The sequence below is a fragment of the Phyllobates terribilis genome, unplaced genomic scaffold (assembly GCF_046119375.1).
Source record: "Phyllobates terribilis strain yellow unplaced genomic scaffold, ASM4611937v1 Scaffold_2__4_contigs__length_985480577, whole genome shotgun sequence".
In the NCBI taxonomy this organism is placed as follows: Eukaryota; Metazoa; Chordata; class Amphibia; order Anura; family Dendrobatidae; genus Phyllobates; species Phyllobates terribilis.
Window position 1 is genome coordinate 772,555,495 of NW_027362762.1, and position 12,128 is coordinate 772,567,622.

General features: G+C 36.3%; 1 protein-coding gene across 4 annotated transcripts in view; it reads left to right on the forward strand.

Annotated features, from left to right (window-relative positions):
- The window catches only part of NLGN4X (neuroligin 4 X-linked), a 513,298-nt gene that overhangs the window by 325,914 nt on the left and 175,256 nt on the right, over positions 1–12,128 (forward strand). For all 4 annotated transcript variants that reach the window (XM_073667342.1, XM_073667341.1, XM_073667345.1 and 1 more), the window contains one exon: positions 1,702–1,854. In XM_073667342.1, coding sequence (XP_073523443.1) covers positions 1,702–1,854 — 153 coding nt within the window. The remainder of the gene's footprint in view (positions 1–1,701; positions 1,855–12,128) is intronic.

The window sequence follows — 12,128 nt, forward strand, 5'->3', positions numbered from 1 at the left end:
ATGTACAGATGCATCTCACTAAATTAGAATATCATCAAAAAGTTAATTTTTTCAGTTCTTCAATACAAAAAGTGAGACTCATATATTATATAGAGTCATTACAAACAGAGTGATCCATTTCAAGTGTTTATTTCTGTTAATGTTGATGATTATGGCTTACAGCCAATGAAAACACAAAAGTCATTATCTCAGTAAATTAGAATATTTATAACAACAGCTTGAAAAATGTTTTTAAAATCTGAAATGTTGGCCTACTGAAATGTATGTTCAGTAAATGCACTCAATAATTGGTTGGGGCTCCTTTTGCAACAATTACTGCATCAAAGTGGCATGGCATGGGGCGATCAGCTTGTGGCACTGCTGAGGTGTTATGGAAGCCCAGGTTGCTTTGATAGCAGCCTTCAGCTCATCTGTATTGTTGGGTCTGGTGTCTCTCATCTTCATCTTGACAATACCCCATAGATTCTCTATGGGGTTAAGGTCTGGCAAGTTTGCTGGCCAATCAAGCACAGTGATACTGTTGTTTTTAAACCAGGTATTGGTACTTTTGGCAGTGTGGACAGGTGCCAAGTCCTGCTAGAGAATGAAATTTCCATCTCCAAAATACTTTTAGGCAGAGGGAAACATGAAGTGCTCCAAAATATTCTGGTAGATGGCTGTGCTGACTTTAGTCTTCATAAAACACAGTGGACCTACACCAGCAGATGACATGGCTCCCCAAACTATTACTGATTGTGGAAGCTTCACACTACACCTCAAGTAGCTTGGATTGTGTGCCTCTCCATTCTTCCTCCAGACTCTGGAACTTTGATTTCCTAAAATTGGAACTCTGGGACCTTGTGGAGTGTGTCAATGACTGCCTTCTGGAAATCTGTCAAGTTACCAGTCTTCCCCATGATTGTGGAGCCTACTGAAATAGACTAAGGGACCTTTTGAAATGCTTAGGAAGCCTTTGAAGGTGTTTTTTGTTAATTATTTTAATTTACTGAGAAATTGACTTTTGTGTTTTCATTGGCTATAAGCAATAATCATCACAATTAACAGAAATAAACACTTGAAATAGATCACTCTGCTTATAATGACTCTATATAATATATGAGTTTCACTTTTTGTATTGAAGAATTGAAATAAATTAACTTTTTGATTATATTCTAATTTAGTGAGATTTAGTGAGTTAGTGTCCAGTTCCAGAAAAAACTGGACAGCAGTTGAACGTGTCACTTGAATGTATGGATGTAGCCTTAGGTGGTTTTCATAAAAAAATATTATGGTGCTGTCAAAGTTTATGAAAAGGTATAAAGTATTCAGTCAGTAGAATAAAAATAAAAAAACACTATATTCTAGAATGAATGTGACTGCCTATGTGAATCAATGCTGATGCAGTATTTCTAAGTCAAACCCAGAAGTACAAGAGAGTCAAACCTTTCTATTTTGTTGTTATACTGTGCAGGTTTGACATATGGTTAAAAGAGGTAAATGGTATTTTGAATATTTTCCTTTCTTCATAATGGTAGAGCAAATGTAATGTACTAGTAAATATGCAAATTTTCTTGCCTATGATAAACAAAATGGGTTTCATAAAGCATAATTGAAAACTGAAGCTGGGTGTTAATATCTTTTTTTACTGGAAATATTACATTGCGCAAATATAAGAAATCGCAATTTTTGAACTATGTGATCCTTACGTATACTTTCTTTTAGATATCCATGATCCAAATAATAAGAAACCAGTTATGGTTTACATCCATGGAGGTTCCTACATGGAGGGTACTGGAAACATGATTGATGGGAGTATACTTGCAAGTCATGGAAATGTCATTGTCATTACAGTCAACTACAGATTAGGTATTCTTGGTAAGTCAACCATTATTATACTCTCAACTTTACTGATAATTCTTTTTGTTCTCTATAATTAATGCTGATATTCTTCTTAGTAAGGATTCTACAAAATACATTTAATCTTTCACTTAATGCATAAGTCTACATAAAGAAAAATAGGTCTACAGGTATAATCGTGAAGGTAAACTTGTTCTGGTATCTCAGTCCATTTTTCAATATCTAGTTCAAAATAGTAAGCTGTTAGAATCTTTCTTAATACTTGAATGACAAGGGAAATACAGTATGTCCTTGAATTGTACCATAAAACCTCAAGACAAGCAGCATGACAACTACAATTCTATGGAGCTTTTGGCTTCAACATTCCAGACTAAAAGGTTCATTTTGGGCTCTGTGCATTTAATGAAATAAGAAGTAGAACTAAAATTGTACATAGTATTCATCACATCATAAATATAAGCGTTGAAAAATGCCTGTTAAAGTTTTAAGGGGCATCATTTTATTTATTTAATTTTTTTGCAACGAGCTGTATAATCAGACTCCAGTCTATAGACAACAGTGGCACCCTTTTATTCAAATCTTTGACAACTTGTACTAAATATGAATGGCAATTATGAGAGCTAACATATATTCAAATGGAGAAAGTTTTGCCAAATTAAGTCTTTTCCTGGTTCAGCACCAAAATGAATGATGAAAGTGGCGTAGCAGAAAATCACACAGTGACTTAATTGTGACAAAACCGTAAGTAAATAGATGTATTTGCGATGAGGAGGTTAACATCAGCTAATACTTTTACTACTATTATGCTAAAGTTTTACTACATTTGAAGGAGTATTGTAGCAAAAAATTTGGTTTACTAAAGGGCTTTATTTGTGTGAGTTTCTGCCGCTGCAGTGATGCAATGGTGTATCTTTCTGCTGTATCTTTACAAACGAATATAAATGTAATCTTACAAATAACAGTGAGTGCCTTTGTTTGTGTAAAATAATATTTTAATAATATTTGCTTCTACAAAGAAATAAGAACGGGGGCGCAATAGTGCTGTTACCCAGGCAAACAAAATTATTAAATGAGAATGTGCTTACCTTGCGGGGTTGAGACATGCACAACTCATGTATTAAGTGTGAGAGAGGGCTGCTGGAGACACCAAACCTTGGTGGTTAGCAATGTAGAAGAATGATGAAAGGTGTCAGTAATTCCGTGCTCCTCCGTTAAATTAGATTATACAGGATCCAGTCCTTTTGTGATAGATTTATTCCTTTGACAAGCTAAAAACACACTCGTTTCGTGGACGTCCCATCCACTTCTTCAAGTGTATAGCTTAAGAGAGGTTAGCAGCAGGGAACATATATACCATGGTAAGTGCAAAAAAACTGGTGCCAAAATGTCAGCAGCTTTTTTTTTTTTTTTAATTTAAAACAAACATGATGCCCAAAAAAACAAGGAGGGAAAATACCCCACTCCATACCGGTATCACTATAGATCCCCTGCGTTTCACACTGCACCTTTGCAAAAAAATGATTCCATTACAAACTTCACAAATAAATTATCGGATCTGCCTTCCATAGAAACGGGCATGATCCCTAAAGAGGCAGCCAGAACAGGGAATGCTCCAACCCACAAAAGTATCAGTATAAATCCCTCTGCTAGGTCTACGTCACCTCCAAGGCACTGACACCAAACAACACAACGGTTGCCAGCCCCATTATTCTATTCTCTCCTGACCGCAGCCCTGTTGGTCGGAGTTCCTCCAGGACTGCCCAATCCCTAGTGGCCTATCAAACACTAGCAAAAACAAAGAAGAATTTAGAAGAAATGAAACAACAGATTAGTCTCATACAAGAGGAGAGGAGGAAATCCCTCAGCATCATAAGTGAACTTTCACTCAATGAAGGGAATTCACTTAATACGACACCAACGGATATTACCAATTTTCTGAATTTTTCCATACACTGTACTCCTGATGGATCCACTTCTGCACCTGCAGGTCAGACCACCAATGTGGAGGTAGAGACACCTCTGCAATTTCCTATTAACACCACCAAGCTAATCGATAACACTCAGAAGAATTGCACCACATGTGTAACTAATTTTTTACCCCTGGTACTGGTCCCCGCACACGAAACACTAGATTATTATTTCAAGAGACTAGGGAAAAGGAAAAACACAAAAGAGGGAATAGAGGAAGATGCAAACATAAGAAGACTCGTAGAGAAATAGAGCCTCGCATAACAGTTAAATCCAATATATATAACCTGTCGTCCATTACACTTAGTGAACATGATACTGCCTTACTATCCAAAGGATTATCTTTTTGCCCCACTTACAAGAACAAAGATTTCGAAATTTTTTTAGATCTACAAGCCTTTGCGAGAAAACTCTCCCTGAAAAGGCACTTCGCCAACAAGCCCACAACTGACACTGCTCACATAGACATAAATCCGGTCTGTGGAGACACACTGCACGCTCATTTAAAAAGCAAATCCAAGTTTTATCCTGTAGAGAGCTTAAGCCACCAAATTCATACTTTTAATGAGGTCATCATGCATAAACTTCAAAAAACTAACAGAAACCCCAATACTCCGGAAAAATAGAAACCTCACCAATGGAGAAAGAAAAGCCCTTCTAAACCTTCAGGGTAACAAAAACATAGTAATTAGATCAGCTGACAAGGAGGGAGGAATTGTGATACCAAATTACAATGATTACATAGAGGAAGCAAATAGAATTCTGACTGAGAGAACATATAGAGAAATCTATCACAACCCCTTAGAACAAATCCAAGCGACATATGTCAAACTCATTAGAAAGGGCTTCGACGAAGGGGTCCTAAATGAAAATGAGGAAAAATTTTTGCTAATAAAAAACCCACGCATGCCCTTCTATTATCACTTACCAAAAATACATAAGAATATTGACAGACCCCCGGAGAGACCCTGGAGACCGATCATAACCAGCAATTTAGAAGAATATATTGACATTCTCCTGCAGCCCCATGTTAAAAATTTAAGGGGTTATCTTGCTGATTCGAGTCATCTCATCAAACTCACCAAGAACATAAAATGGGAAGATACATATATTTTTTTTGTCCCTAGATGTCACATCATTATACACAAACATCGACTGGGAAATTGGTCTCCTATGCATAGAGTACATAATCACGGAAGATGCCCATTCATCCCCCGCACAAATCATTCATACAGGCGGGTTTTCATTCATTCTAAGTAATAATTTTTACACCTTCCTCCAATTGCACATACCACCAAATTAAAAGGACTGCAATGGGGTCAAATATCGCACCCACTTTTGCTAACATCTTTATGGGGGTGTTTGAACTTGTGTTCATATATGGAGGCCCCTTTTGGAAGGGGATTGTTTTTTTTCAAAGATACATTGATGATTTGTTTTTTATTATCAATAGGAGCGTTATAGAACCGTTAGCTTTCACAGAGTTCAACAACAATCGATGGGGCATTACTTTCAACTCTGAACTCGGCAAAGACAGTATTAACTTTCTAGATCTCACACTGTTTGTAGAGCTTCAAAACATCCACACTAAAACTTTCTTTAAAAAAGTAGACACTAACAGTTATATCCACTACAACAGTGGACACTACAATAAATGGCTGCGCAATATTCCATATAACCAATTTCAGAGAATTAGGAGGAACTCTAGCTCAGAATCAGACTTCAAAGACCAATTAAGTACTCTGAAAAGAAATTTCTTCAACAAGGGTACCCCAGGGAATTAGTCAGGGGTTCCTTTGAAAAAGTAAGAGACACCTGTAGCCAGGATTCCCTCCTCATGGGTTCCAAAATAAAAAATACAGATTTTGAACATAGTGTGAAGTTTATCACCACCTATAACTGTCAACATAAACTGTTTAGAGAAATTCTGCAAAAGAATTGGTTCATCTTACTAAATGATCCCATTCTCAGGGAAATCCTACCTAAGAAACCATCCATTATCTATAGAAGGGCACCTACCCTCAGAAACTTTCTAGCTCCCAACAGAATCCTTTCCACCCACATGGAGAAAAAAGATGAAACAAAATCTAATAAAGAGAAAAAAATTATCACCAAATGAGGGAAAAGGAATTGTAAGTGCTTCAGAAAAATCATACATGGGACTGACACCTTCGTCTCATCATTGACTTGGGAAGGGTTCAAAATTAATCATAATATGTCCTGCGACACAGACTTTATTATATATTTAATAGAGTGCCCTTGTGGTAAACAATATATAGGTAGGACCACACAACCTTTTCACAAAAGGATGAATGCTCATAGACACAATGGGGTCACGAGTTTCCTCAAACATAGGCTATCCCGGCATATGGCCCATCAACATAACAAAGATTTCAGCAGCTTGAAAATCATGCCTATAGAGCATATTTCGGATATCACCCCTAACAGAATTCAAACTCTCAACAGAAAAGAGATCTACTGAATATACAAATTGGATACACTGAAACCAAGAGGCTTAAATGAGATCACAGAGACCTTTCTCTAAAAACCACCTAAAATATTGGTCACAGCAAAGTTCCTTTCTTTAAACGCCAAAAAGGCCCAATATCCCCTCTTACTTGTTAAGATGTTGCAGTACAGCGCCTTGTCAACACTTGTTACATTAACAATATTATGGTGGCTCAACATTCCCTTTCATCTCCTGGGGCCTCCCGTCACCATGGGTCCCACTTCCAATTCCTCTTTAGCCATCTTCCTTCCTGCACTCTCAAAAAGATATCCGTCAATTCCATTCAATAAGTGATCTCCCACACCTAGCCACAATGCTCCGGTGTGGTCATAGGCTTTCTTATCACTCAGGACCGCAACATGCCAGTGCGATCCACAATCATCAAAAACATAGAAGAGAGCAGCCCATGTCAGTTCAAATCTTTATTTGCCGGGTTATCACCCCCTAATGGAGCAAAAATATTTCAGACTGTACTGCAACACGCGTTGCACAAGAGGAGTTTCCATCGTATATATCCAACAGACTTACCGGATCATTGAGTACCCATTTTCATTATCCCTTCTATCCGGGATAGTAAACCATGTGAAATTAGATCTTAGGAGGAGCACAAAATACTATCATACCCTTTCCTCTTGATGCAGTTAATTTAATTTAATCACTGCTTTGGCTTTATTGGTGACATGAAGCATATTTATATTTCATCCTGACAATAGGGATACAGACAAGATAGGAAGCATATGCAGAAACTTGTCAGGGTTACACCATGAACATACACTTTAATTATGCTAATCCTTGCTAATGCGTTCATACAGTAGTATCCCTCTTAAAAAATGAAAAAAATGACTAAATAATGACAACCAACTATCAGATACCTCCGTGGTCTAGAGGTACTAACCATGGACGTTGTCTTGATATGGCATATAATTTCAAGGAACGACGGCTTAGATTTACTATATATATGCGAAAAACTCTTTTATATATTTTTTTTACTCTATATATATATAAATACAGTATATATATATATATATATATATATATATATATATATACATACAGTACAGACCAAAATTTTGGACACACCTTCTCATTTAAAGATTTTTCTGTATTTTCATGACTATGAAAATTGTACATTCACACTGATTATGATTCTTCTCTGTGTTTTTAAAGTCACTTCTCCACAAATATATCAAAGTTGTTGAGATGGTTTACACAACTGTGTGACATGTTTAACAAATTGTCCCATGGCATAAGAACAACAGAATTAAAATTACATTTATTATAATAACAGTTTAAAGTAAAAGAGAACTTAGCAATAAAACTACAACTGATATTCACAAAGTACAGTGAGAAAATGAAGCTTTTTGTTATGTAAAAATTTGCAAATCCTTAAGATTAGTCAACTTTGGAAATAACTCAGAACTGTGTTTGTTACCAAAGTATGAAAACAAACTGACTTCATAAGAACATTGCAAAGTTATAACAATCTCAGCATCTAAAGAGTGAAAGTAATTTATGGGGGGGGGGCAATAAAGGCTAAATTGGAAAAAGCTAAATTATGGAAAATTGGTGCCCGATAGGAAAATTATGATTGCAAATTTGGAATCAGCACACAAAAATGCTTTAAGTACAACCGACAGTACTCATTTAACAAAATCTTTGTTGATCAATGTAATATATTGCACTGTCCAATTTTTTATGCTTTTTAAAATTAAAATTAAAGAGTGGTCCATAATAAAATTAATATTTTTGTAGCATAAACATTTTGAGGCAGTTATAGTTAACTTTTTTTACTCTTTTTGCATTTTTAATACAATTCTTAATTCAGAAAAAGGACAACTAAGAAATGTAAAGTACATAGCAAAATAATAACATTTGCAACAGGCCACAGTATTGATGTTTATGGTATTGATGCTATCGGTATTGAAATATTTCAAATTAGTAAAAAAATAACAGGTATGCAAACAAACAGAACTGTTTGTGACATGCACATCTTGTGAGTCAGTAACAGAGTTAAATTTGTCTCTCTCCCTATCAATTACATTTGTTTTATTTTTTTATCTCAATCACTTATATTTTTCCATAATGTGCAAGCATGATTTGTTCAGTGTTTGTGTTTTCTCTTCCAAACCCAATAGCTAAGCTGTGATATCCTCTTTCCAGATTCACTACAAAATGGCTGTTGCATTTCTTGCTTCCGCTTATGTATATGCTATGAGAGTCCATAAAGATTGGCTATGCTGTACAATGTGGTGTAATAGCTGCAAGTCATTATGAAGAAGCCTCCAAGGCCACATCTGAAGTCATATTTTTCTCTTGCTAATCCATTCTTCAATACGTAAAATGAAAGAAGCTATTCTAGGTGATTGACACAAATTGAATCATAAATTATTCAATTTGCCAGATTATGTCTTTAAACTTTATTTACCTAATACAATTTAAAGTAGGAAATTTGAAACTGTGATTCAATCAATTGAGTACAAAAAGAATACTAGGGCCTACAATGTAATTTTCAGTATCAAACACACATGTACACTCTATAGCCAATTTTATAGAAGACAATTCTAGTTTACGTGTATTCTACCATAAATGATAATATAATTGAGGAAAACATAATTTTGCTTGCTTCTGGGGCAGTTCAACATGTACTTGGATTGATCATCATGTGCATTTTAAAGAGAATTGATAACTAAGCAAGCTACATCTACATGCCAATAATTTGCTTACACAGGTACTGTAGTTCAAACATAGGCAGGTACCATCTTGTTTCCCCAAAACAAAATACATGTAACTATATATTTATCATTGCTAGAATAGCCAGAGAAAACATACACATGCAGAGAATATAACTGAAAGTGTTGTTCCTAAATTATTAAATTATTCCCAAAAAACAGTATAAGAACTTATGATCGTTGGGTGTCCAACAGCTGGGACTATGGAATATCTCTAGATTGGTGCTCTGCAAAGTCCCCTCTTGCTCGACATCCTCCCCATTCATCATCTTTCTGATTACCAAAGAAAGCCACACTCTCTTTAAATGTTTCCTTTGGTAAAATTTAAACCACAAACTTCAGTTTCAGGCAGGGTCTAGCTAGCAATTTTTGGCCTATGGGGCAATCTGAAAACACTGGCCCATGAGTAGCATGACCCAAATTAGTCTTTGGTCTCTTGCAGCACTCGGATAGAAATGAATCACAAATAGTTTATTATTGTTAATGGCTGCACAATTTCAGTACAATTATTCAGCCACAAGCAATAACCAAGCAATTTTAAATTGATTTCTCATTTTACATAGAAAGATTTCAAAGTAAAATAATAAATCATTCCCCTGATTTTAATTGTATACCTTCTTGCAATGATCACCCATAGTTTACATGACCATGTGGGCTCCAGGACCCCATCCTCAGTTAAGAGTAGGTGCACATACTCAGCCTATGCTCCACATATTGTCTACTGAATTACCGAGTACAGTGCTCTACTATTTCTAAAAGTTCATAGAGAAATAATTGAGTGGGGCCAAGCATACACAACTTTGCTCCATTCAGGACTGGGCTGCAGAGCACCGCTTTTATACTGTCAGATGATATAAATGGTCAGACGTCCACAGATCAGCTAGTTATCTCCTATTCTTTGCATTGTGGATAGCTTTATTTTGGGGGAATAACCCTTTAATCATCCCCACCACAGAAAATAATAACGTTCCACACAGTCCACCCCTGTTGTATAACTACATATATTTCACAAAAATCAATTACTATATTCCCATCCCAAAAGATCCAGAGCACTGCTGAGCCACTTTGTTCCATTAAGTACATAGCCAGTTGAGTGCTGCCACCAGTGTGACTCAACTAGATGCACACAAATCAGTGGCAAACTGATAGAAATGCTCAACAACCTGAGTTTTACTGTAGGAGCGAATGGTCTCATCTAGTGTCACAAACATGGAGAGCTGTCTCCTTACCCACAAGAGCTGCACTCCAGTGAGAAGCATGAAGAATCGTGCTGCTGTGTGACTGCATCTTAAAGATTGTGATGTGACTGCAGATTTACTCCTCTCAGCTAATCTATATACAGCCTATATTGGCAGTATATCACTCCTAAGACCCTGTTTACAGACTCCATATGCAGTATGGGCTCTTCAACCCCTGTATACAGCGTTCATCTGCAATACATCACTTCTCCTCAGTCCTTGTGTACAGCCTCCATATCAAGTACAACACTCCTCAGCCCTTGTATACAGCCTACATTTGTAGAACATGCTCCTCATCCCCTGTATACAGTCTCTATATGCATAATATTGCTCCTAAGCCCCTGTATACAGCCTTCATGTATAGTACCAGTTAATGCATGCTTACACAGCCTTCCTCTGCAGCTTTTTCCATCAATCCTTTCTAGCAGGCATGTTCTCAGCATGCTTCTCCATTAGCACTTCCTACTTCTTTATGATGCTACCAGAATTTAATATACGGCCCTGCTGAGGCATGCTCGGGGCCAGTGGGTGCCTCAGCAGTGCTGTACCTTGAAATAAATCACCTGCAGTCGCATCACAATAGCATCTTGCAGTTAGAGATATGAACGCAGGTGATTTATTGCAAGGTACAACATTGCTGAGTCATCGGGCAGCACTGAATAGTCACTAGGGGGGTATTACAGGATTCAATAATACTAGCCACTGAGCTTACAGAAGGACTTTCTTTAATATGCTTTGCAAAAGATATAATACAGTATGACAATTAATATTGCATTAGTACATCCCATATCCTGTAGTGCGTAGCCTTTTTTATCAGAAGAAAAGCCGTTTTATTTAGCTGTTTACATTTTAGAATTTTGTGCTTTAAAAGATTTGAAAATGAAAGATACTATTATGTATTTCTGCTTTCCCACTATTTCTAAAATGTCAATTAAGAGGGTCTCAACATGGAATGAGCATTACATCTTGAATTGATGGATGTAATTGGATTCTTTAAAAATGCCTACAGGTAAAAGTTAGTGACTGGTACAAATTATCGCTTTCTATCCTCTCCATTGTGTTTCTTAATCGAAACTAATGACTTTCATCTAGAGAAAAGTAGAGACTCATTGTTAAGTAATTTATCACAGTGAGATTTGTTTCTATAATGGTACTGCGCATGACGCAGAGCATTGATTAGAAGACACTTTAATGAGCATTCTCATATCACATTTATAAAAGAAGAAAAGAAGGGAAACCTTATGAGGGCCAATTTGGATTTAGATTGCATGCTGTGTTTGAAATGGAATACTTGCTGGGTCTGCAATTTAATACTCCCACAGGGATGTAAACACACAGCACAGTGTAAATGATAAACCACTCTTTTGACTTTGTGATAGGCTAAACATACAGAGTTACATCAAATATTAAACAAAAATACTCTTGGGTCTAATTCCAATGTGTTCATCGATCTAAGTTGTTAACAACATTTCCAGACTAGACAGTCAGCAATCAGAAAGCCACCAGCATGGTTTCTACTTAATGTGTAGGTTCTAAAGCTATCGTGTAAATAAAAAAATAAACCAAAAAACAAACATTTAATTCACACCATTCAATTTGACCAGACTTGGCAACTTAGAACATATATGGTTTGTTGGTTTTACTGTGCCTTTTTCAAAAATTATGTTTATAGATGAGATAAAGGAATCGATCCATCGCAAATTGACTTTGATTTCCAGAAATTTGCAGGTCCTGGTGATGTCAAACAATTTGTAATTCGATTCAGGTGGATCGCAAAAAAACAATGAGCAGTGATACTTCACACAATGCTGAAGATTGCATCAGTCAGAGAGAGGGTTAATGATGTCT